This window comes from Aaosphaeria arxii, assembly GCF_010015735.1.
Source record: "Aaosphaeria arxii CBS 175.79 unplaced genomic scaffold BU24scaffold_11, whole genome shotgun sequence".
In the NCBI taxonomy this organism is placed as follows: Eukaryota; Fungi; Ascomycota; class Dothideomycetes; order Pleosporales; genus Aaosphaeria; species Aaosphaeria arxii.
Window position 1 is genome coordinate 781,363 of NW_022983484.1, and position 24,727 is coordinate 806,089.

General features: G+C 52.1%; 8 protein-coding genes across 8 annotated transcripts; 4 read left to right on the plus strand and 4 right to left on the minus strand.

The window, feature by feature from the left end:
- The first annotated feature begins 4,920 nt into the window (after positions 1 to 4,920).
- On the plus strand, positions 4,921 to 6,164 carry BU24DRAFT_60288 (uncharacterized protein). Its single transcript, XM_033534458.1, has one exon. The coding sequence runs from the start codon at positions 5,330 to 5,332 to the stop codon at positions 6,011 to 6,013; it is 684 nt and encodes a 227-aa protein (XP_033378872.1). The 5' UTR covers positions 4,921 to 5,329; the 3' UTR covers positions 6,014 to 6,164.
- On the minus strand, positions 6,164 to 8,431 carry BU24DRAFT_472695 (uncharacterized protein; the record flags this gene model as incomplete). The annotated part of the gene is made up of 8 exons (XM_033532750.1): positions 6,164 to 6,828; positions 6,877 to 7,190; positions 7,240 to 7,489; positions 7,542 to 7,802; positions 7,863 to 7,973; positions 8,031 to 8,136; positions 8,213 to 8,296; positions 8,392 to 8,431. 8 exons carry the CDS (start codon positions 8,429 to 8,431, stop codon positions 6,315 to 6,317), a joined length of 1,680 nt encoding a protein of 559 aa, XP_033378873.1. The 3' UTR covers positions 6,164 to 6,314.
- Positions 8,432 to 9,194: 763 nt separating this feature from the next.
- Positions 9,195 to 10,106, minus strand: BU24DRAFT_399937 (Isochorismatase hydrolase; the record flags this gene model as incomplete). The annotated part of the gene is made up of 2 exons (XM_033525432.1): positions 9,195 to 9,991; positions 10,047 to 10,106. The coding sequence occupies 2 exons, from the start codon at positions 10,104 to 10,106 to the stop codon at positions 9,362 to 9,364; spliced, it is 690 nt and encodes a 229-aa protein (XP_033378874.1). The 3' UTR covers positions 9,195 to 9,361.
- A 554-nt stretch (positions 10,107 to 10,660) lies between these two features.
- On the plus strand, positions 10,661 to 11,587 carry BU24DRAFT_356698 (cytochrome c oxidase-like protein polypeptide IV; the record flags this gene model as incomplete). The annotated part of the gene is made up of 6 exons (XM_033523910.1): positions 10,661 to 10,751; positions 10,802 to 10,882; positions 10,985 to 11,143; positions 11,208 to 11,308; positions 11,358 to 11,499; positions 11,523 to 11,587. 6 exons carry the CDS (start codon positions 10,661 to 10,663, stop codon positions 11,585 to 11,587), a joined length of 639 nt encoding a protein of 212 aa, XP_033378875.1.
- A 208-nt stretch (positions 11,588 to 11,795) lies between these two features.
- Positions 11,796 to 12,486, minus strand: BU24DRAFT_356383 (CGI-121-domain-containing protein; the record flags this gene model as incomplete). The annotated part of the gene is made up of 2 exons (XM_033523899.1): positions 11,796 to 12,248; positions 12,310 to 12,486. The coding sequence occupies 2 exons, from the start codon at positions 12,484 to 12,486 to the stop codon at positions 11,796 to 11,798; spliced, it is 630 nt and encodes a 209-aa protein (XP_033378876.1).
- A 708-nt stretch (positions 12,487 to 13,194) lies between these two features.
- On the plus strand, positions 13,195 to 16,474 carry BU24DRAFT_59728 (uncharacterized protein). Its single transcript, XM_033534456.1, has 4 exons — positions 13,195 to 13,540; positions 13,718 to 14,413; positions 14,461 to 15,526; positions 15,576 to 16,474. The coding sequence occupies exons 1-4, from the start codon at positions 13,364 to 13,366 to the stop codon at positions 16,304 to 16,306; spliced, it is 2,670 nt and encodes an 889-aa protein (XP_033378877.1). The 5' UTR covers positions 13,195 to 13,363; the 3' UTR covers positions 16,307 to 16,474.
- A 1,298-nt stretch (positions 16,475 to 17,772) lies between these two features.
- BU24DRAFT_444449 (uncharacterized protein) lies at positions 17,773 to 20,177 on the plus strand. Its single transcript, XM_033530637.1, has 3 exons — positions 17,773 to 18,738; positions 18,788 to 19,573; positions 19,627 to 20,177. Exons 1-3 carry the CDS (start codon positions 18,270 to 18,272, stop codon positions 20,076 to 20,078), a joined length of 1,707 nt encoding a protein of 568 aa, XP_033378878.1. The 5' UTR covers positions 17,773 to 18,269; the 3' UTR covers positions 20,079 to 20,177.
- A 1,378-nt stretch (positions 20,178 to 21,555) lies between these two features.
- BU24DRAFT_356225 (uncharacterized protein) lies at positions 21,556 to 23,756 on the minus strand (the record flags this gene model as incomplete). Its single annotated transcript, XM_033523889.1, has 2 exons — positions 21,556 to 23,386; positions 23,458 to 23,756. 2 exons carry the CDS (start codon positions 23,754 to 23,756, stop codon positions 21,556 to 21,558), a joined length of 2,130 nt encoding a protein of 709 aa, XP_033378879.1.
- Between the last annotated feature and the right edge of the window lie 971 nt (positions 23,757 to 24,727).

Sequence of the window (24,727 nt, forward strand, 5' to 3'; positions counted from 1 at the left end):
CTCGATGGTGGTATGGTGCGGTGCGGTGTATGCAGGCTCAGGTGGCGAGCTGTATAGATGTACATCATCATATTCCTTTCCAATATATCCCAAACCCTCCAAACAGGACGGCCAAAGCATAGGTCGCTCATTCGACCGGCGACATGGAGTACCTCTCCTACAATGCTTGATCGTTTTCTTGCATGTCTTGAACATGATCAACAGAACAGGGAGAGGGAGAAGTAAAAACCAAAGAAAAAACAATTCTGCAGTTAGCGGGCAGTCAGCCACTCACAGTGACCCTTTCACTCAACCCGTTTCTTGAACCTAAAAAGGGAACGCGCCGCCCAATTCATGATTTCGAATAAATCAGATTGCTTCCTCGTTGATTGGCCAGAAAACGGGGGTAAAGTAGAATTTTTCGTTTTCAATAAAACGTCGAAACCGCCCGGCAGCCACACCCACCCACTCACACGTACTCAGCCTTTGCCGTCTAACGTTTAACGTTCGTACCTCTAGGTCCAACGTCCGTACATACGTTCGTTCATACGTAGTTACATACGTGATATTGCCAGAAAACGCCCCGTCACGATACGCCGCCACTTTCCCTTTCCCTTCCCTTCCCTCCCCTTTGCCCCTAAAAAGAAGTACTTTTTAAAGTAGCTCACTTCAAATCACCCAATCTTAGTCATGGCACCATACCCCACACATCTATCGACCCACCCAATCGCCAAGGAAACCTTGCATTGTGTTGAGCAAACGGCGATGAACATAGTAACTACACTCACGCCCACACCCAATCGTATACAATGCAACTCACTACCCACCCCGTCATCGGTCCCGCTGCTGATCACTAGAGGTGGAGATTAGGTTTTCGGTGTCGCCGGACGGGGAGGCTGTTCTTGATTGTGTATATGTGCGATCGTCGCTGTACTTTTTTAATCGTGCCGTTCTACGTATGGGAGGGATGTACAAAGATGGTTCTGCGAACGACGGAATAGAGTTCCATTCATCCTTGTACGTACATACGTACGTAGGTCCACTAGGTGGTTGGTAGTATGGTAAGGTATCTTCGGCACTAGTCCGTACTCCACGTCTCAATCAATGAAGCGTAATATCACATATAAAACCGACCTAGCTAGCTAGCTAGCTAGGTATACGCGGGAAATGGAAGGAATGATGACGGCTGTGTAGATGAGATGTATGTATGGCGCCGGCGTTGCCTCCCTCCCTCCCTCCCTCCCTCCCCTTCCCTTCCCTCCCGTGGACCGGGGATGCGGGTCCGTTGTGTATGTGTGTGTGTATGTGCTTGCTTCTGAATCTTATTTTGCGTCTCCTTGTGAATGGTGGTGGGTGAGGCCTATTTTAATCTGTAATCTATAATCTGTGTCGGTGGCGGAAGGGATGGAGGGATGGGATGGGAAGCAGTGTGTGAGGTACCGTGACGAGTAAGTACCGTGCACCGTTGCGCCCAACGAGAATAAACAGAACACCAAGAACAAGATGCTCTATGCCAGTTTGGCTTTCTTAATAGGTAGTACCAGTTTACTGATCACGTTTGGGATTTCGAAGAAAGGAGAAAGAAGATTCCATCACGTGTAGAACACCAGTGGAACCCAGACGCGTAAAGGAAAAGAAGCAGCATCGAACATCCAAAAGAAAATTCCAAACCAAAAACCAAGAAAAATTAAGAAGGAACAAAGCCCAACTCCAATCAAATCACCGCCAAATCCTCCCGCTCAACCCGACCCGAACCCGGATCCGAGGCGGGAAAGCGCGTCCAAAGCAAGCGAAAGGAAAAAAATAGAGAGAAGGAAGACGGAAGGCAAGGGAACAGGAAGGGAGGGAAGGAACAGCCGACGGAAGGGCAGTTTTACGAGTACCTTGGCTATAGCCTATATGTGCTGCGGTGATATAGGGGGTTGGGCGGTTGAGGGCCCTATATGTGAGGTATTATATAGGGGGGTTGGGGTGTTTGCGTTTGGGGCTTTGGGTCCGGGGGGAGAAGTGGCTCAACGAGAAGGGAGGGAGGAAGAATGTGTGTGGATTTGATGGGTTTTGTTTCTTAAGGATAATGGTAATGATGGTGACAGTGATGGTGGTGGTGGAGGGCTTTGATATGGGTGCAGTGGATTGTTGTGGTGCGTATGATAGAAAGGACGATTGGCGTAGCGTTGAGGGCAGATTTTGTGCCTGTTGGTGATAAGATAGATGGATAAAAGTGTTTTCATTCATGGTATTAGGTGCAGTATACTCCGTACTCCGTATTCAATTTTCAGTGTTTGGTGTTCAGTGAGAGCGGGAGTTTTACGTAGATGACACCGCTCAGAGTGATTCGGTGCTATTTGATTGCTTCTCATTTTGTTTTAATTCGAATTTTCATGTTGAGCCTTTTTACATGAGGGGGCTCTCGATCTGATGGCGTTATTCCCGTCGCGTTTGGATGGCTTCAGATCGCCATCCTTCCGCTCGGCGATGAACTCTGCGGCAGACAAGCAACCGGCATAGTCATAACGCTCACAAATCGACAACCCATATCTACCGGGTAGTTATCAAACAACCAGATATCCACTGTTCCACAGCATCAAACATCCACATATAGATTCATAGCCCTGTCCTGCCTCGACAGCAGAGAGCAGACATCGCCTGCGAGTAACGTACGATATGATCCTGCACCTCGCCGGGAAAAATACCCCCAGATCTCCTCTCGTTGATTAGAAACAAAACGAAAATGCCCCGAGGTCCACTGTTGTATCGAGATTTCTCCATTCACGGCATGCACCTGCACATGCGTATGCGTATGCAGCAAACACGCATGCAATGCATGGTGGGTGAAAGACCCGGGTTTCCCGCATCACCCAAGGCGTGCTGCACTGCACAACGGTAGTCGCCAACGTCTGCCAGTTGCAGTTGGCACGCGCGGCTTACTCTGCTTCTTCTCCTTCTTCCAGGCGACTGGTTGCTTGCCACTGTTCCACTTTCAAGGATCAGTGTCAGGGAGAGCGAGTGGCCGCAGCGGAGGAGAGGTCCTGCCGCTACTGCCCGGTTGATGGTGAATACGTGAGCGAACAGGGATGTAGAGGTTGTTTCCAAACGCTGAGCTGCATCAGCAAGGCAGGCGGGTGTCTTTGATTCTCAATCAGCAGAGCGTCAGATCCCGGTTCGCTATATCCCCCCCAGCAGCCGGAGCAGGTGGTCCTCGCTCAGTGGCACGTTGATGTGCGGAGAAGACTCTGGTCCATCCATTATGTTGAATGATCAATAGCGCTTAAGGGGGAGAGGCAAATGAGGAGGCAAAGAGGCGGCAAGGTCTTTCAGTGGTCGCCGTCCGAAGAATTAAGACGAGTGGCCTCCAGGGGTCCAGTGAGGAAGGAAGGAAGGAGGGCGCGGCGACACTGGTCGAGGGGATCTGACAGGGTCTTCTTGGTGCGTTTCCCTGCTACCCTAGGGAAGTCAAATTTGGATGGCCAGTGATGAAGGATGCCTTCATTTTAACATGGTGATTCTATAAAGTTTGTTCTTTGTTTCTTCGCCCGCTGGGCAGTCGGCAGGGACTCGAGTGCGGCGGCATCCCTGACGGTCAATATCGCGAGGGCTCAAAGTCCAGGTCCAGGTTTACTTCCAGGTGTGCTCGGTTGTCTCTGGGTGCCTGTAAGTGTGGGGAGATAAGACGCTGATGCTGCGAGAATTCCTTGCATGACCCACCGCACAGGCAACGGAAGTCCTTGGAAGAGAATAGGGGAACGGAGAGACTTGGTTGTGGGTGAAGCTGTGCCTACGACTGTACATCAGCCGTCATAACGGGGACATGGCCCGCAATCCAGGATGAAGAGAGATATCCCGTGCATGTCATATTGGCAAGGTGTCTGTGATGGCTCGCTCCTCATAGCTGGGGGAAGGTTCGGGTGGATAGCACTGTCACCAGAAGCAAGGCTTCTTTTATTGATAGTGACAACAACCAGGTGTATAAAATGAATGATTCCTTGTCTGAGTATTGATAGGTCGTATCTACTTGCAATAGCAGAGTTGTGGAGCTCGGCGGGGTTGGGTCAGCTGGCGCACTGTCTTGTCATAGTCTTCCCATCAATATAGGATCAGTATAGAGTGCAAAGCGCCGAAGTGAGGAAGAAGCCTTTGAGTTCACCATTTTGTTTCGATGTACTTTGTTATTGTCCATTCGGATGGAAGGAATGAAACCAGAGACTTACTGTCCTATCGAGAAGATACGTCGTTGACCATTGCAACCCTTGTCGAGGACCATTGAAGCCGGAGACCGCCGCTCCTGCCATGTCACGGCCTCGCAGCACCACACCAAGGACCTGAGTGATATCAACCATAACGGAAGTGGCGTCCAAATCTCGGAACAAACAATGCCATCCGAAGCCGAGATCAAGCAATTCTCCCCCACGGCAACACATGGACGACTCCCTGACTGCGGAAGCCATCCGCCTTGGTCATGAAGTTCATTGACCTTCAGCATGTGGTTTGAACCTACACCTAAGTCCAAGTTCGCGAGATACCTTGAAGCCATTGCTTTTCATGTTCATGGGACGATGTGCGTCATGCGGAAGTCTAATGTCGGTGCCTTCTTCGGAGTCCAGGGCTGGGGAGATCGCATAACATACCTCTGGACCAACATCATCGGAGAATGAAGCAAGACATATGCGGACTCGTCGTGAGTATGCATGACATCTTTCTATGCAGCACGTACTCATGATCGTTGTGGGTAGCAGTCACCCTGGAGTTCAAGCACTAACATGAATCAGTGACGGTAGAGGTACAAAGTGGGGACATTGAGAGATATCTCATGCTATAACACAAACTCCATCAGTGGATGGTATCGATCCGGGCTCATGCAAACCATGACCATGGATGTCCCCCACCCCACCCCACCACACTCGACAGCACGAACATCGAGGAAAGCGAGAGTGGCTCAAGCGAAAGGACGACATCAAACGGTCTGACCACCATCCATATCGATAGCATTTCCAGTTGCCGGAGCCTTGGGTTCAGTCGGGCATGGACTAAGAGCAAGCGGAGACGTTCGGGAGCCGGATCAAAGCGAATTCCAGCGTCGGTAGATCAACAGTCGGGCAATTTCAAGAAGATGGGAAATGAAGGGAGGAGATTGGGATACCAGCGGGGACGGGTGAGCCTTTTCAACGCGGTGGAAAGAGCGTATGATAAGGCAATCATGATCATATTCTTTGAGGGAATTCGTACGGTCAGTACAATATGGGTTTCATGGCAGCTGGAAGAACGTCTCTAGTTTTTCTCGAAGCTTGAGGATTTGGAAAAAAAGATATGGCGCTGCTTCACAAGCTTCCACTGCTATGAGTTACGTGTGAGAATGTGGTCTGGAATAATGTGCGGCACGTTCCTTGCGGGAGCTTTGCAAACTCGTTCATGCGCTGACGAGTTTGATATTGCTATCATTTTAATAGCATGCTGGCAAGGTTTCATAATCGTCAAAGAATTACCTGCTCAGCGCCACAACAAATTTCTGAACGTTCGTGTAAAGAATGAAAGCAGATTGGGACCTCATCCAAAATCAAACACACCAAGGCATGAAGGCAAATGCAAAGTTGTACCTGATGCTCGAGGCCAACATCCACGCCCAGCAGTCGAACGACGTCCCACGTTCCCAAGTAGGACTAGTGAATCACATACGTTTCAGCGCACACTGTGCTGTGATGGCAGGAAGGGGCCGTGCGAGATGCTTGGCATCAACTTCATGCCATTGACGGAACTTCAATTGAGCCTCATGCATATCACCAGAAGTGGGTCTGGCAATTTTCTTCAATGGATCAGATTATCTGGGACACGTGATTTCAATTTCTCGCTGTCCTTGGTTGTTCAACTCGCTCACTGTTCGTTGCGCGCACCTGTAGATGGGAGGGCTCCACTGCGCTGGCACAGTGATCGACTCAGGGAGGCATGCTCGCTCCATCCCGTCTTGGACATGACGAAAGGCCCTCGAAGGGGATCATTTTCACGAGGGGTCCAGCAAGCCTGCACTGTACCATTACATTGATGGCAACGAATGGTTCAATCGATGGTTCAGATTACACACTTCCATTACCTGTAGCCAATGCTACCGCCCCCGATCTCTGCTATGATTGAGAATCTGCTAGTTCGCAGGGGAAGAATAACTATATGTTGCAAGATGGTATATGGAGGGCTTTATAACGGCACTCAAGACTAAAGGAGAGAGAAGGAGATGCCCTATGCGAAAGAACTCGACAAAAGAAAGGCAATGGGAATCATCGTCAAGTCCAAAGGTTGAAAGAGAATTTGAAAACTGCGATTCCTAGATGATTCAAGGCCGTACAGGCCTATGACAAAGCGTCATGGAACTCTTCCGGCTCGTGAGTCTCCGAATTTGTCCTTTGCGTGCTTCCAGGTCCCTTTGGTGGTTCTCCGGGCGTGGAGTGTAGTAGCTTCGAGGGCGGATTCACTTGTTGTTGGGTTTCTGATGAGGGGTGATTCGTGGTGTGCTTATTGTGCGAGTCGGATTGCGATATCGAGAGGGACTGCAACGCCGCCGACGGTGGTTCGTTCTTCGCTTGCTGTGAGACTGGTTCGTCATCAAAGTCAATCAGGTTTTGCTGGGTCGCTTCCTTCTTTGCGGCGGGTGGAGCAACTGCTGGCTCGCTCAGATCGATCAGGTCATTGTGCGTGGGTGTATCCTGCTTGGGGTTCTCTGGGTTGACCTGTGTTCTCGTTGGGACACGTTCGAGGCTGTTGGTACGCGTTGGGATATTGAATTGCCGACGTGGCGTTTGTCCTGGCAAGATGGCAGAAATCTGAAGAATTTGCTTCACCTGCTCTTCGGGTGTCTTTCCATCACTACCTCTAGTTAGCATTCGATTCGTCAAAATCACACAGCGATCATACACTTTAGCGTTGATGATCCAATCCAAGTCCTCCTCGCCCTCCTCCGAATTCCCATGGCCCCCCTGTACTCGTCGGAATAATTGAGGGTGCCAGTCGATACCATCATTCATCCGCTTAGCAGCTTCACTGCGTTGCATGTCTTCAATGCGAGTTTTCTCATCCGTTGCTGTGTCCTGGTCTTTGTCTTTGATTGCCTGAGTGACCTTTGCCCAAAGTCGCTGCGACTCGCGCTCGTCCTGCTCCTCTAATGGTCGTGCAGTGGGTACCTGTTCTTTCGCATGCGTGGCATCAAATAGCAGCTCCTTCTTGCCGGTCTGATGTCCGTCAGCCTGTGATCTGCGGCCAATGATAGCCGTGTCTTACCGTGAGATCTTTGATGTACATCTCCTCATTCCAAAGTCCCGATAACTCAAAGAGAGCCTTGTCCGTCCTGGAGTCTTTGATGTAGCCTCCGATCGCATTGTATGTGCCTCCAAAGTAACCCTTTACTTTGAACTCGATGTCCGCGACCAGACCGGATTCCGGGCAGCGAACATAGCTGTGATCGCCGAGCTCGTACTTCATCTTTCCGAACAGAATGCCGCGCGCGTACATATTGGGCTGTGTGACGAAACTGTAACATGTCAGCGCCATCGCAGGACGCAAATCCTCGCGGAATTCCTTACAATCGCTCTCCTGTGTTCAAAAACCTCATGACTGCTATGCCTTCCATCATGCTCGCTGCGGAATTTCCCAGAAACTTGCTCCTCGGCTTAAGCGTGCCGTCAATTCGGATGTGATGGTCAGGCGCCATGAAGAAATAACTCGACTTTGGAGGATGATGGGAGGTTTGTTCGGCGATGTAGTATCCCCGGGTGTGGTCGGGGTAGTCCCAGTAACAGGTGAATATCTCGCCCAGGATTGGATTGAGTGGTTTCTTCACGCCCCTGCTTCAAGGTCAGCTCCAGTTCCAGTGCCTAGCCAATTATGATGGTGATGATGCGTACGGAGGTTTGATGTGCCAGCCGCTCAAGTAGAATCTCACGACGGCTACGAATCTCTGCACGGGGTCCTCGATCTTGGTCATAGGGAGTAGTGTATCCGGGTGAGCCATGAAGCTGTTCGATTGTTAGCCTCCACGACTGCGGCAGGCAGCGTACGGCATGCCAACGCACTTGGTTATCCTCTCCAACATTGATCGAGGCTCCAGAATGAATGTAGGAAGTGTTACTCGGCTGAGATCTGCGCCGGGTCGCAGCTGTGAGATTATGTGCGATAGAACTGTGTAGACATCCCCATGTCAGCCCACTGCCTCTGTAGTTGCATCTCTATCTTTTTGTTGGGTACAACCACATACCGTTGCCCTGATCCGCATCGACCACAGTCTCGTCTTCTTTGGTGACTTCATCGTGTCTCAGCGAGTCGGTCGAGGACCGGGTGCCTATAGGAAGAAATACTGTATCAGCCTTGGTTCTTTGGAGCTTTGTTGCAGTATTCAATACACTACGATGTCTACTGGAAAAGGGGATGACGCACTTGTAAGAGAATGTCGCCTGTGTCCGTGCCCGAGAACCATGGTGGGGTCGCAGTTCCTCGAGAGTAGGAAGGGAAATAGAGAAAAAAAGTAGGTGGAAGTACAGTGTTTCGCAGTAATAATAGGCAAAGACTGACTGTTCTGGAGGCCAACAGGTCACAGGCAGCAAACTGGGATCCACAGATGAGTCTAGGAACAGAATCGGTGTTGGTGACGGGAAAAAGGTGTGGCAGCTACACAGCCAGCGATGACGGAACGCGCGCCGCGCGGGGAAGAAAAATTGGCGTCAGCGGGTAAGCTCTGCTCTCTACTTTGCAAACGCAGCTCAACGCAAATGCGGGCCACGCCGTAGCTGAACAAGGGGGTTTTCCAGCGATGCCTGGCTCTAGAACGTAGGCGTACCTCGTACGAATAGCAAAGACAAGAGATTGTACCCACGTGTGTGTCTGTGTGGAGGGAAGAAACTGCCGATTACTTATCGACGCGCCCTCCGGATGCGCAATCTACAATACTCCGTCCTCGAGTAATCACTCTGCCAATTACTCGTACAATACTCGTACTACCACTACTACGACTACTACTGGAGGAGTGGAAAGCCCGGCGACCCCACGCTGAACCCACCGAGTCCTCAGCGGAGGCGTCCGGATACAAGAACAGGGATAGATAGATGTTGAATTTCCTGTTCCTGAGAGTCAGATTACGCTGATCTTTGTTTGTTTCAATCATCTTCCATCATAGTCTGTCCATGTCACATCCTCGAGTATTGAATATGAATGAGTTACCGCCTTTTTTTTAGCATTTCATGACTTGAATTATACACAAGTCTATCTAGTTTGTCTGTGATGAAGAGGAGCTATGCCAATTCATCGGGTATCATCTAGCCGCCTGCGCCGCTTTCCGTAGGTCAGATTCAATCAAAGTATGCAGTATGCTCAAATGACCGTCACATGGCGTCTAACTTCAGGTTCTGCTTTAGGTTCCGGCCCCTTCCAAGCGCTGACGAGTAGCGTCCACGGTAATGAGAGAGATGCCGGCCGTCTCATATCCTTTATGTACATCTTCTAGAGATGTCGGGTCAACAGCTTTTGTCACTTCCGGCAAGACCCAGGTTTTGAACCCTTCCTTTGCCGCATCGAGAGCTGTGTATTTGACACAGTAATCCGCAGCCAGGCCCGCAATATAGACATCAGAGATCTGCTTGTCGCGCAGCAGCTTGGCTAGCTCGCTACGGGAAACGTTTGGATTTACGAATGGATCTGCAAATGCAGAATACATCTCAACGCGCTTATCCTGTCCTTTCTCCACGATATGGTGAAATTCTGTAGCGTTGAGCTCGGGCAGTAGCTCGGAGCCCATCGTCCCCTGTACGCAGTGATCCGGCCAAAGGCGAGTCTCTTGCGTTTCTTCCGGATTGAGAGGATTCTGAATCGTGATGAGAGATTCAAAAGGCTTATTATTCGGCTCGGTATGATTCGAAGCAAAGGAGACGTGATCTGGAGGGTGGAAGTCTTTCGTCGCTACTTTGAGTACGAAGTCGAGGGACAAGAGTTCATTGATAGCAGGAACGATGTCCCGGCCATCCTGAACGGCGAGCGCTCCACTCTGCAATGGATGTTAACATGTCAAAGCATCGGAATCAGGCAAGCACGTGGCTCACCGGAGGACAGAAGTCTTCTTGGACATCGACGATAACTAGAGCAGGCCGGAATGCGGTCATGATTGATGGTTGTTAGGTTGCGCGAGAGGGGATGAGAGTGGTATTAGGAGGGATCAGTTAGTAGGTGATGTGTTCAGAAGTGAGCGATCAATCAATGAAGAAAAGTAGCAGCTTGTATGTAGAAGCCAGCCTTCGCTCCGCCTTGACTACAGAACAACAATGGGCGTGACTGCTGACGCCTGACGCCTTGACACCTGACGCACAGAGCTGACGTACGTGATGCGTGGAATTGCGATTCGCTCTGTAGTAGCATCCAGGCAGCTGATATGATTTGTATGTGCGTGCGCGTGTGTATATGTTTTTGTGAGGTTTCGAGATGAGTACTGTGTTGTAGTTGAGGTTCGATGTTTGATGTTTGACGTTCTGTGCTGGTTGGCGTTAAACTTCCCTCGTCACTAGCGGGTTGGGGCTCCTCTTCCAATCGCACGAAGACTTGGCGGCGTGACTAATCGGTGGTCCGATATTGAGAGTTACAACCTGCCTCGACTTTTGTTCAAGCTTAGCAGCTCGATCACCCTCCACCCACTCTCCACTCCACGTCAATTGAACTCGCCATGTTCCTCCAACGCTCTGCCATCGCTGCCGCAAGGCGATCTGTCCCTCGCGCCATCGCCAGGCGCACTTTCACCAGCTCTTTCGTCCGACGTACGCCTCTCAGGAGCTATCATACGATCCAACAACTGACGGAATTGCAGGTGATGCGAGCCAGAAGCCCACCGAGGCTGGCCACTCTGGCACTGCTCCCAGTGTTGTCGAAGGCTACAAGACTCTCGATCGTACGTGGCCGCCCCGCAATGGCCGTTCCCGATGGCCGAACAGGTTTTCGGCTAGGCTTGGGCATGAGGAATACCGATACTAATGACTGTAAATGCGTGTAGAAATCAAGTCCGAGGCCGACCTCTTTGGTCCTGGTGCTAAGGTCGGAACCGTCCCCACCGATATCGAGCAGTCTACCGGTTTGGAGCGTCTCGAGATTTTGGGAAAGATGCAGGGTGTTGACGTTTTTGATATGAGGCCATTGGATGCCAGCCGTGTTGGTACGTCACGATACGTTTCGAAGAGGGTGACAAGATGATGGGACGGAATTCTGATCGGATATAGGTACCCTCGAGGACCCCATCGTTGTCAACTCCGCCGGCGAGGAGCAGTACGTTGGTTGCACTGGATGCCCCGCCGACTCCCACAACGTCCTCTGGATCACTGTACGTCATCCGATACCACGATCGCATCAATCAATCTAACATGCCACAGTTGACCCGCGAGGAGCCCGTCAGCCGCTGCATGGAGTGCGGTTCAGCATACAAGATGCACTACGTCGGCCCAGCCGAGGACCCCCATGCCCACGACCACGGCCACGGACACCACGGCAAGTTCATGTATTCTAACAATCGGGGTGGTACTAATTGGAATATCCAGAGAACCCTCACCCCAAGCCAAAGAACATGGCCGATTTCCTCAAGCCCGAGTACGCCAACCTATAAGCGTACTTTGCAATCAAGGAATCGAGAAAACAACAATCCTCTCGTGCAGGGATATGGACCAAAATGCACGGCCTGTAGCATAGTCGAGTGGCCGCTTTGTGTAGAATGGAATGCAGTGCTTTAGATTTTGTTACCCAATGCTCATCCGAGACCCCCCAACCTATGCATCGCCAGTCGTCAAGTCGTGAGAAAGTCACATGATACTCTCTTATGAGCCCTTTATCGTCATCAGTCCCAATATAACAGCCTCCATCTCTTTCCTCGGGTCAAGTGCCGCTCCATCTCCGTTAACAGCTCCCTTCTTCGGCTTCCCCCCTCCAGCAGGCTCGAGTTTGTAAATTTTCCTCAGTTTAGCCTCATCAGCCCACTGGCCCAATTCCTGCCCCTCCTCCCCGAGAGGAACACTTTCGCCCTTGACGTGCTCCCCTAGATGCTTGGCCACGCTCTCATTAGTGATCTCCGGTGCAAGGCCAAGCTTTACTGCTATCAGACTGGTGGTGGAATCGGCGATACCGAATTTGCGGTAGGATTCGCCAATATTGTTGTTAGGGTGTAGGCGGAAGACCAACTCGCTGTGCGGCGTCCGGGACTTCGACCGTGAAGTCAGATGGAGATGAAGAGCGAGGAACGCTGCAGAGAGGAGTTGTGTCGGGGAGATAATCTAGTCGGTCCCGTCAGTTGCTTGTGAGCAGCAATGAATGAGGAGGAAGAGGTATCAGCACGTGATCATGGTCGAAGAGACTTACCGTCGTTGCGTCGAGGAATGCGTAGTCGAACGCCGAGTCGGCTTCCAGAAGCTTACTCCGCAGGTATTCCGCATTGCTCACATCTTTGAAGAGAGCTATGTGGATGGGATAGTCTGGGTAGTGGGGGAGGGTAAACGTCCGTACGGAAGCCATGACGATGGAGGTTGTGCACAATGGCTGTCTAAGTGGGTATACAGCACAGCTTCTTCCAGTATCGCAATGGATATTGATCCAGAATTTGGTAGTTCTGGTGAATGATACAAGATCTCTTGCCAGGGATACTTCCAACCAATGATGTTTCCCGTACAGTGCCTATTGTTTGCAAAGATGTCCACTGCATTCACATGGGCGGCACCGATTTGGGCAGAATGCGATTTGGCGTGTGCGCACGGACCATTGGTTTACTTTCATCCCACTTTCTATGAAGGGTCGCCAATCGGAGGTTTAAATGGTAAAGATTGACCGCGGAGGAGCTGGGCGCTCAGATATATCTGGAGTATATTATTAAATGTTCTTGCTGATTCAGTCTCTTCCCTGGGTTGTGGTAGTAGTAGAAGCAATTGGTACTGATACCGAACCACGTCTCTCGTGACTTCCCCAGGCTGTTGGTGGTTTGGTTGGTCGGTTGGCAAGCTTGGAAGTCGAGCTCCCGTCTAGAACCTTTGCTACAGTTCACCAACCAACCATCCATCTCACAAGCCGATTCTCTTCCTCGGGATCTCAAACAACAATGTGCCTCTGATGATAGCTTTCTAACACTGTACAGTTGCAGACCGAATAATCAATCGCATTCGCACTCGCATACGCCGAAACAGTAGATACCGAATTGGGTACTACATACCAGATGCGAGCTGTCGCCGTACGTACCTGTGTGATAAGCCGCCTTGTACACGCCCACGCCCACACACGCTCACTGGCTGGTTTGGTCTAAACCGGCTTCGTCGCGTGCAGGGCTGGGAGGAAGTGGGAGCGTCGTTCCATTGACGTCGGCTTTTCCCACGGCGATTCCCTTTCTCTCGTCCACCACATCATGGGTCCCAAGAGGTCGCCAGACGGTGACCTCGACCAGACCTCCAAGATCCCCAGACCCGACCAAGGCGCAAAGCTGCCTCTCACTCCTCTGAGCCGCGCAAGTGACTTCTCTGGAAGCGTCAAGAAGAAATTGGCCAATTCGACGCGTACTGGCCAGGCGTGCGACCGATGCAAGGTACGTGATGCTGCTGCGAGGCTGAACATACAAGCGATCACGGCGCGAATGCTTCACAAATGTGTTTCGTCCCCCGCACAATTATTCAATTGTTTCGTCCAAATGCCACCAAGAGAATCCATCTTGCAGCATATGGCAATGCCTCATCTCGGTACTCACTGACCACCCCCGCTATAGGTTCGGAAGATACGATGCGACGGCCGCCCCGAGGGTTGCTCGCCATGCGCCCAGAACCGCACAGAGTGCAGGACGACCGATCGGATAACTGGCAAAGCTACCACGCGCGGACATGCAGAGGCATTAGAGGGAGAGATCAATTATCTCCGCGCCCATATCGTCGAATTACAAAATCAAGTCAGAGAATTGGGAGGCGAACCGAGATCGGGACCCAGCTACGGCGCGTACAACACCCTGCAGGTATCATGGCAAGCTCCGCCGCCGGCCAACGAAGCCCAGAGCTGGCCGAATCCTTCGCAGTCACGAGCCAGCACGTCTCCATTACCTGGTTATGCACCTGCGAATGAGGTTGGGGTCATTGACTACCGACCTCTTCCAGAATTCAAGATGCAAAGTGTTGGGGACAACTATCTGGGGTTATCCTGCGTGGATTCCATGGTCAGTCATATCAAAGGGACTTCTCTCAAGCTCTTTGGTACTGACATTGACATAACCGACTTTGTGCATGCGGACGACCAAGATTATGAAGAGTCGGTCATGTCCTACAGCCACTTCTTGAAGGTCGCGATGAGCCAGGAGGAAGTGGAATACGTGCCATTCCCTGAGTATCCAGCCCTCAGCGAGTTCGCGAAATGGTATCTGCGATCTCTGAACCCATATACCATGCTGCTCGACAAGCCCTCATTCATGCAATTGGTATGTCACCCCCCAAGTCTGAGCGATTCGAATTCTAATGACTCTAGATATGGCGGATAGGAAATGAGCCAGACTTTCGCCCTTCGCCCGCCGAAACAGTATGCGTCCACATGATGCTGTCTACAATCAAATATCAGATAGCCGTCCGAAACGGTGGCGAGCAAACCATGCTATTGGAATCGCACAAGCACTATCGTTATTCTCTCAGTCTTTTCAAAGACCTTCAGCAGGGCCACACATGGAAAGATCTTCAGGGTCTTGCTTTGATATGTCTCCACATGCGCAACTTCCCTAAGCCTGGAGCTGCCTGGATCGCAGTCTCGACGGTCTTCTTGCTTGCGGTTGAACTGGGCATGCACCGCTCAACGAAGGCGTGGGCAGGTTCGGCCGAGAAGGACCAGCTGGAGATCGAGATGCGGAAACATATCTTCTGGACTCTACACGCGCTACTTTCTAACTTGAGCGGTAAGCTGGGGAGGCCAATGCCTATCAATACCCAGGATATCGATGTCGAGTTTCCTGATCCGGTCAACGACTGCCTTCCTGGGGAGGGTGCTGATTTGAGTCCCTTCCACCAATGTTCCTTCCAGGTGGGCATCCAAACGGCCAAATATACAGCCTGGGCCTCCGAATTGTACCGGACGGTGTACGCCATTCGGCAGACCCCGCACGGGTATGAAGAGGCTGTCCGACGCCTGGAGATCGGGATACGAGACTGGAGGCAAAACATTCCGGCGGAGATCAGCGAGCCGTCTCGAGCCTCACAAGACGACTACATATTTGCACTATATCTCGAACATTGGGATCAGGAGTTCCAGCTTCTCCTCCATCACCCCGCAGTATGCCGTTCCACGAACCAAGAAATGATAAAGTCGAATTCCGACAAATGTCTCGCAGCAACTCAGAAGATGCTCCACAACTGCAACGAAATGCGGAAACTCAAGTGTTTAGACATCCCCTGGGTCAACACGGTTGTTTACATAGCTGCCATTTCGGTAACGCTGTTTGTTTACTTCGAGAGGAAAGACACACTGACTTCGGCGGACATGACGAAGCTCAGGGAAGATATGGATCAGTGGCTTGACGTCATGAAGGACTGCGGTGAACTCCATGGTAAGTAGGGAGTTCATTTCTTGATGGAACACGATCTAACAACGCGTAGGAACTGGTATTAAGCTCAGGCAGGCCATTGAAAAGGTCGTGGTACAGCAACTTCGCAGTATCAACGACAGCATCGTGAAGAGGACTGCAACAGAGTCGCTAGCCCATGTGGCCCTCCAAATCCCACAAGAGCAGGCAGCAACCATCTACCCTAACAGCGATGGCTATAACCAATATCCTGATGCCAATGCCAATCCGGCAGACCCAGCTCTGGGCACCTCAGGACTGCCCTATACGAGTGGCCCCCCAGAGGTCTCATATCCTTACAACAACGGTGCCTCAAGTACTACCACCCAGCAAGCAGCCGATTCGTTTGAGCAACCTCAATTCAGTGGCGAAGACGCCAGCATGTCGGCTTCTCATGCCGCGGCCCTTGCCGCGGCAGCCTCTAGCGCAGCGGCATCGCAACGGCCGAACGAAGGTTACGCCTATTCTAACGCGCCAGGTACCAGCAGCAGCCATCCGGCTCCGTACCCTCCGAACAGCGGTGTCACGCCGACCGGGTGGCGAAATTGGCAGAAGACGTACATGCAGCAGATTGGCCCTACGGAAGGCGAATATCTAAATACAGCAAACACCCTGATGACCCTGGGGACCGCCAGTCAAGAGAACCAGGTCGCTGGGCAAGAAGGCACGAGCGACGTTGACAGCTCGGCGATCCAGGGCCAAGCGTCGTTCCAGTGGCCAGCGATCATGTACGGGCCACCTGATGGTGGACACGTAACTCAATAGCCCCCATCCGCCGAGAAACCCTCCCCCAAACCAAATAAATACTCGATATTGGGGGAATGGGAGAAGGGGGAGGAAAATATGTGATGTTTTTAAGCGACTTTCTCTTGTTTATTTTCTTCACGAGCGCAGGGAAAACAAAAATCTAGAAGGCGTTGATTCTCGGCTAGTAGCCTGGGCGGACATGGGGCGAACCCCGGCTTTTCATATGGGAGAAGTGTTAGGGCGTGAGGCTCTTCTTTTTGCCTGACTGCCATTTGTACGATACTAAGTTTGGAAACAGCGACGGGATACGTTGCTGGTGCTCGTGACCACCAGGCGGGTGGTACGGGTAAAGGATGGGTATGGGTGGGTATGGTGATCTGGACGATCGATCGAAAAGGTCCAGAAGGGTGTGCGAATCGTCGTCGTCAATATGTACATGTACCTCTCTCTATCCGTCGGACGAGGGAGAGAGAGAGAGGGAGGGAAGAACCCGGGAAGCACGAAGGAAGGATACGATTAATACCTAGGTAGTTATTAGTACAGAAAGAAGAAGCGTAACAAGTGACCGTACAGCATAGCCATTGCGCGCGTGTAACTTTTCCCTGGTGGAACGATGGCCCAATGCGTTGGTAGCTGGATCTAGGTACATAGTTCCGTGTTGTTTATGTTTGTCAGATCAATTTTTGTGCACGTGGAATTCGACGCAGATAACGCGGAGATGAGTGTGTAACAGGAAGGCAGGAAAAGATGGGCGAATCTTTGACCAGAAGCGTGTGTGTGTGGTGTCAGGGCGTTTGCAAGTATCCGCGGGATGGGCAGAGCAGGCAGGGCAAGGCATTAGGACGGTAAGGGAAGGTTTCTATGTGTGCATGTTCGGTAATACGTAAATACAACAACACGAGTGACGAGTCGGTGCTGGTAGTACGCGGTAGGTGTTATCGTTCGTACAGCGTTCGTATGTAACTACATATGTACAGTACCTATGTACAAAGTTCTGGGTTATGGGCTTCGGATTCGCAGCATATGCGCGCCTATTGGGATCGCCGTTATTATGGCTTTTGTAAGATTCATAATTTCGGTCGACCCGGTCCAGGTCCAGGTCCAGGCGAGTAATCCGTAGTGTCTGTTCATCTACAGAGTTGTGATAGTGGACGGTAATAAGTAGTCATTATCATATCGAACCGTATAACTACCTGTACAGTAAGGCAGTCAACTAACCACCTAGGTATGAAATGTCCAGGGTGTTTGGGGACTTTGATTGAGTTTCCTAGGCATGCAGACAGATTAAGCGTTCATGCGCTAGTCCTTGAAGGGAAGGAGGGAAGCTAACAGTCCAGGGACAACAGGGATGTGATTGGTTGCAGTTCCTTCTTGACCCTTCTTGAGTCCTTCCCCGCTATGGCAATTCATAGTCATCACCAAATCCTCCACTGGCAGTGCCAGTAGGTACTCAATAGTCCTCACTGTTCTCTACTTGCGCTATCGTCTTCATCTCCACCGTGCCGTGCCGGTACGTGCCTTCTCCTCCACCTCCCACAATCATACAAGCTCACGGGTTGTCCCACCTTCCCGGTACGCCCTGGCGTCCACCTTAGAAACAAGATTCGCCGTGCTTGCTCGGCACTCTACTGGCTTTTCTAACCTCGTACGCCTTCCGCTGCTCGTTCGATGGGGCTCCCAATGCAGCATCATGCACGTCTTACCCCCGGCACACGAGAACTTGGGATCCTGATAGTGGCCAACCGAGCTCCATCGACATGCAACCTTCTCTGTTGTGTCTCGGAACCGTGAGGTATATTAGGAGCTCCTAACCTCTTGCCCTCGGAGCTCTCGTGCTACCTCCACCGCCTTTCACCTCTCACTTTCACTCACCGTCGTTCGCGTGAGGTGGCTCTGGGTCCGCTGCGGCACTGTAGAAGCCAATTGCTCTCCTGCTTCGAGTCTACTGCCCCTGTCGTCAATTGCTTCTGCTGCTCTAGCCATGCGTGCTTCCACAACAGCATGGGCGCTCGCTCTTGCGGGCATCCAGGTCTCCTCGGCCATCAATGCCGCCACCGTCCACAAGCTGAACGACTTGGCTGAGATGGGTCTTTTGCCTGACGGAACGTCCATGGGTCATGCCGTCTTTGTGCCTGAGCTTGCCAACCTCAAGGTTGCAGCGCCCGCGTATCCTCCACCCAGCAAGCCGGAGGTAATCACGCCTGAATATGTGGAGCTACCGCTAGACCATTTCGCAAAGAACCAGGACTACAGCTACCACGGTACCTTCAACAACCGCTTCTGGGTTGCGGAGGCTGCCTATAAGCCCGGCGGCCCCGTCTTCATCTACGACGCAGGCGAGGCGAACGCCGCGAACAATGCCTTGTTCAGACTGCAGAACGAGACGAGCTTCTTCAAGCAGCTCGTGGACAAGTACAATGGCGTTGGTATTGTGTGGGAGCACCGATACTGTAGGTCTCGAATTCTCCATTGATTGACACGCGATGCTAACAATTGTAGACGGCAACTCCACCCCAGAGCCCATTGACCTGAACACCCCACCTGAGGTGTTCAAATGGCTCACCACCGAGCAATCCCTCGCGGATGTGGACAAGTTTGCCAAGCAGTTCAAGAGGCAGAACATCAAGCAAGACCTCACTCCCAAGAAGACTCCATGGATCTTCGTCGGTGGCTCCTACCCGGCCATGCGCGCCGCTTTCATGCGTGAGAAGTACCCTGATACTATCTACGCCTCATTCGCCTCCTCCGCACCCGTCGAGGCCCGCACCGATATGTCTGTCTACTTCGAGCCCGTCTGGCGTGGCTTGAACAGGTACGGCTTCGGCAACTGCTCCCAGGACATCCACGCCGCCATCAACTACATCGACAACCTCCTCGAGAAGAGCCCGGCCAAGGGTGCCGAGCTCAAGAAGCAGTTCTTGGGTCTTGGAGCTGAGAAGAACTCGCACGCCACTTTCGCTGATGCTCTCACCACCCATTTCTCCTACTGGCAGTCATACGGCGTCGACGGAGCTCCATTCGGTCTCCGCGGCTTCTGCGACTGGCTCGAAACTGACCCCTCTGCTGGAAACAAGACCGCCCCTGCTGAGGGTTGGGCAAAGACCAAGGGTGCCAACTACACTGTCGCCAGATGGTCGCAGTTCCCATACCTTGCGGACATGGTGAACGGCTTCTTGGAGACCAACTGCTCTGGCGATGCGACCGTCCAGGGAGACTGCGACTTGGACAGGCAATTCACCGACCCATCCATGATCTCCTGGACATGGCAATACTGCACACAGTGGGGTACGTATACCAGAAGACATGAAAGCTTTTACATCATGCTAACAATCAACCAGGATACTTCCAGTCCGCCAACCTCGGCCCTCAACAGCTCGTGAGCAAGTTCAACAGCCTCCGTCACCAGCGCGACATCTGCCACCGCCAGTTCCCGACCGCAAAGGCGCCTCTCTTCCCCGACTGGCCACGCACCGACCGCACCAACGACGTCTTCGGCGGCTGGGACATCCGCCCCTCCAACACCTACTGGTCCGGCGGCGAGTTCGACCCCTGGCGCACGCTGTCCCCGCTCACCGGTGAGCCCGGCTACCCCAAGCCGCGCGCCTTCACCAACCCGCCCAAGTGCGGAGAGGAGCAGGACGAGGACGACATCTTCGGATACACCCTTCCCAATGCCCAGCACTGCTACGACTTCAGGACCTACTTCGCCGGCGGCGAGATCTCGAGGACATACTTCACCAACGCGCTTGACAAGTGGTTGAAGTGCTTCAAGCCCCGGGGCGGTCACTAAGTAAACAAGCGATGAATCTATATATCCCGGGTACCCAAAGTGCCACCGTTGATAGTCGTCGATATAATAGTGAAATGACGTACGTGAAAGCAAATAACGAAAAAAAAAATATTCAAAACTTCATATGTGCCTGCTCTGCCCCTCAATATTTGTGACATTGTGTACGGTGGTGATCTGAAAGTTTTACGTTGGATCCGTCGTCTTTGGTTCATGTTTTCTTTCCTTCGAATGTTCCTTTTTTTTAATGTGCAATATGTACACATCTACACACCTAGTTTAAGCCGCTTGTATGTTGTATTGATGCTGTGTTGTTTTACATTACATTAACTGTGGTATTCATGAACGTAACTTTCTATAAAACATGTGATAACATTAACTTAAAACTCTACAAAAATAGTAAACGAAAGAATAAGGCATTTAGGAGAGAATTGCTTTTGTGAATTGAGCGCGGTTCTCTAATTTTACGTGGTTATATGGGTTTTCAATACTGTTTTAGGTGCTTGGGGGACGTTGTTCGTTGTTGTATGTAATTGTCTGGCTGTCTGAGCTCTAGGTGTCAGGCCTTTGAAAAAGCTCTTGATAAGAGCGATGACGACATGGCGGCAGCAGTAGATATTGAGAAATGATTTTTTTGGTTTACTTTCACTGCTTCTCTTGCCAATTTATCGTCCATGTTCACATTCAAGACGTCTCCTAAGTCCAGTTATTTGTGTTCCAGTACAGACCACCATATACTTCAATCAGGCATCTTCGCATATCCTCACAGCACACACACGTCATTGGAAACGACAATTTGAACAACGAAGGTTATATTCATATTATTACCTCATAATCTACAACCAGCCCGTCGAACTGGCCGTAGCCATAAGCACATCTACACATATCTTTCTCGGAAATGGGAGCCAGACAAAAAGTAAAAAAAAAGGGTTAGGCATCATGCGCCCATCTCGAACGATTTCCAGGAAACAAAGGAAGAAAAAATATATCCTTCATCCTCCCCATCAAACGTGTGCACCGTAGCGCCCCCCGTTTAGCCAACTAATCATTGTTTGTGTGTGTATGTGTACGGATTTCGACTGATTATCAACCACCTTCTCCCCTCGGCTTTTTTGTTGGAACAGGAAAAAGGGGCAAAGAAATTTGTTTTGAAGGTTATACGATGGAAGATCCAGACCGGACTGGTGGACGGCCTGCGTAAGAAGTAGAAAATGGACCGACTCGAGGGTCGAGAGGATGTAGGCGGGCCCGACCGAAATGAACAAGAAAATTTACAATGCCAGGAAATTCAACATGGTGTCTTCTCACCAACTCCGGAAACGCCACCCGATGGTATGTTTGGCAGGTATGACAATGCTGGCTATGCCAAAGCGACCGTTGCTAACGAAAGGAGCAACATAAGAGTCTATAGCACACGCAACGCGCGCAAAGGAAAGAGGAAACGCTGAACAGGAAAGTGGCGACGAAAAGGAGGGGACAATCACTCCGCGCCCTTTTCGTATTTCACTGGATGGAACAGTGTCGGCCGGATGCAGAGGCGGCCGGTGCCGTTCTCCTCTGCCTCAGGACCGCCCTGGTTGTTCTCCCGCGAACCGAGCCATCGTCTCCACAGCTCAGACGAGAACCCGGCATTGTAGTAAAAGCTGTTGCCGAGCTGGTTGTGTTCACCCCAGCCGAAGACGCTGTCGGTGGGTTTGGGAGGGTGGTTGAAGGTGCCGTCGATGGCGCCGAGGGGCCAGTTGTGGTCGAAGTAGACGGCGTGGGGTGCGTAAACAGCCTTGAGGCCGTGGTGGAAGGCGACGGTCGACGGCCACATCTCGGGGAACATGTGGTGCTTCATGAGGTAGGTCTCGCGGTGCATGGCATCGAGGAGGCGCTTGGATAGACGCGAGACGGTGATGATGGCGCATCGCCTGGGTGGCTCGGGAAGCTCGAGGTCGTAGCCAGAGACGTCGTCACGGAAGACCCAGTTGGTCTTGGCAGGGTCGAAGATGGGGTTGAAGGTGATCAGGTCGGCATCTTCGCCAACTCCCCACTCGTAGTTGTCCTGGACGTACGAGGTCTTAGGCTCGACCTCGGGGAGGGTATCGAGCATGCCAGAGTTCTCGAACTTGGGAGGACCCCAGACCGGCTTCTCATCGCTGTGGTATGTCTCCTCCTCGACCATCTCGGTGAAATTGTGCCACGATCCATGGAGCTCTGGGATATAGTAGCGAGAAGCACGCTCCCAGATACCCTTGCGGGGCTGACGCTTGGCCCATTCACCGATGCGGTTGTTGAACTCCCAGTAGTGACCGCTGAGGCGGAGATCCATCTCCCAGTTCCAGTAGAAGTCGTAGTCAGGATGGGCCTGGGCGAACCACTGCATGGCGAAGTGGGCGCTGCGGTAGACGGAGTGGACGGGAGCCTTGGCGTGGTTGTAGACGTTGTTGGGGAACGGCTCGGGGTAGTACATCCTCATCTGCTGCTCCGACCAGAGGACGGCCATGTTCCAGAACTCCTTGGGGAGGTTATCCTCAATTGTTTTGCGGTAGACCTCCTCCGAAGACCAGATGGGAAGGCTGTCATCCTTGACGTGGAGCAAGAAGTAGACGTCGTACTCGCCACCGGACTTGAGAGCAAGCTCGTTGATCATGGCACGGATGGTCAGGATCTGGTAGTCGCTGTACTTGTAGCCGGTCCAGGTGCGGAGAATGTAGGCATGGCGCTTGACCTTCTCCTTGGCGGTGGGATCGTTCTCGGCAGCCGTGGCGTTCTTCTGGAAACGAATCTTGTTCTTCTCGTGGCACTTCTTCTGTGCTGTGCCCCAGTCAACGTCACGGTAGTCGACCTTCTTCTCCCAGCTCCAGATCTTGTCGGCACCACCAGCCTCGGACTTTTCGGACATGCCGAGACCACCCTCTTCGCGGGAGTACGAGTAGCCATAGGGACCGAGGCGGCCGTAACGTTCGAAGCAGACTTTGTCGTTGATGCCCAGCTCCTCGTAGGAGCCGAAGAAGGGCTCGGTCTGGTTCTGGGGAATGCCCTGGTAAGCGTAGATATCAGGCAACTCGGTCTTGGTCTCCTCGTTCAAGTAGCAAGTCTCGACCCGTTCGTGCTTGTTGAGGTAGGCAGCCGAGTTCCAGTCGGGGTAGGGGTTGAAGGGAGCAATGTCGACGGTTGGCTCCTTGTGTTCCTTGGACATCGTGGGCCACTTTGGCTTGATGTTGTCCTCGGGATTGCTGCTAGTCGATTTTCGGATAAACTCTTGCTCTGAAACATAGTCCCGGTGGGGAACCAAGGTGCGCACACCGTTCCAGAAACCAGTCAACCTAGGTCACGTCAGAACTTTTCGGCTCTTGCTTGTCACGGACGTAGCTTCGCTAGGGGTAAGTAGACTCACCGAGGATAATGTTCCCAATGGTAGAGCTTTCGCTCGTCTGGCCTATTCCGGTCCTCGTTCCATCTATGTCTCCTGTAGACGCTTGTGCCGATCATGGACGCGATGAGGAGGGATGCGACGACGAGGGTGAGGATGCGAGCGAAGGAGAGGCGCGGCCGTTGCAGGCGGCCCACCCATGGTGCTCTGTGTTTGAGGGACTTGAAGGTGGGTGTGCCGAACAGAGGCGATGCGGTCTGGCTGTCGGCGCCGGGTAGCTTCTCGTAATTGAAGCGTGTTCGGATGAACATCTTGTTCTTCATACTTGAAAAACGCGACATGATGTGAGCGGTGGTAGTGATGTGCGTAGATGCGGGTTTTGTTTTGCAAGGCAAGGCAAGACAAGATTGCAATGCGTGCGATGCGTGTATGTCCGGTTCTAGAAATGGACGAGTCTAATGGATTGGGAGTTGTATAAATTAGGGGTGCATCTGCGGCGGCTGGAGAGGACGGCTATAAACCGTGAACCGTGGACCGTGGATGTGAGGCTACAGACAGTAGGCTGTAGACTGCAGAGTGTGGAGAAGAATGGAGAAGGAGGAGGTTTTCAGTCTGCTTATCGAGGAGAAGCGTGTTGCTTGGTTGCTTGGAGGACGAGCCTGGGCGTGTACGCGGCTGGGTGATGATAAGGAAAGACGGGGGGGTGGAGGAAAAGATTAGGGGCTAAAGTGGTATGTGTGTGCTGCTGGAAACGAGCGGAGGGTCGTGAGCGAAGACGACGGCGAAGACGACGACCAAGGCAGGAGGATATGAGCAGAAAGAAGATGAAGAAGAGGAGGAGGAGAGGAGAGAGAGAGAGGAGATGAGAGAAGAGAGGAGGAGAGGAGAAGTCCGGGGCCGAGAGGCGTGGGAGGAGAGTGGAGGTGAAAAAGGATTGGAGGAGGTGAGAGGATGTCCGGGGGGTGGGAGGAGGGTTGAGAGGATTAGGAGGAAGTAGGAGCAGGAGAAGGAGTAGGACTGTAAGAGGAGGAGGACGAGTAGGAGGGAGATGGTCCTGGGAGAGAGAATTGAGTGGGTGAATAGAGAGGCACAGCAGAGACAGGACAGGATTAGGTAGAGACAGTAATAATAAAATATGGATTTGATGTCGGCAGGCGGCGAGAACGCAAGAGAATTGGACGAAGACGAAGACGAAGAAGGCACGGACGGACTGCAGGAGGGAGGAAAGAGCTAACTGCTAACTAGGGGAAGAGCATTTAGGGGGGGGGGGAGGTAGGGGGAGGAAGAGGAGGTT

Excerpts from the sequence above, each read along its gene's own strand:
- BU24DRAFT_60288 (XM_033534458.1), top strand. The coding sequence starts at position 5,330 with ATGTGGTCTGGAATAATGTGCGGCACGTTCCTTGCGGGAGCTTTGCAA.
- BU24DRAFT_59728 (XM_033534456.1), top strand. The coding sequence starts at position 13,364 with ATGGGTCCCAAGAGGTCGCCAGACGGTGACCTCGACCAGACCTCCAAG. Across the intron at positions 13,541-13,717 it reads AGGCGTGCGACCGATGCAAG|GTTCGGAAGATACGATGCGA; the intron begins GTACGTGATGCT and ends CCCCCGCTATAG. Across the intron at positions 15,527-15,575 it reads GGACTGCGGTGAACTCCATG|GAACTGGTATTAAGCTCAGG; the intron begins GTAAGTAGGGAG and ends AACAACGCGTAG.
- BU24DRAFT_444449 (XM_033530637.1), top strand. The coding sequence starts at position 18,270 with ATGCGTGCTTCCACAACAGCATGGGCGCTCGCTCTTGCGGGCATCCAG. Across the intron at positions 18,739-18,787 it reads TGTGTGGGAGCACCGATACT|ACGGCAACTCCACCCCAGAG; the intron begins GTAGGTCTCGAA and ends TAACAATTGTAG. Across the intron at positions 19,574-19,626 it reads GCAATACTGCACACAGTGGG|GATACTTCCAGTCCGCCAAC; the intron begins GTACGTATACCA and ends ACAATCAACCAG.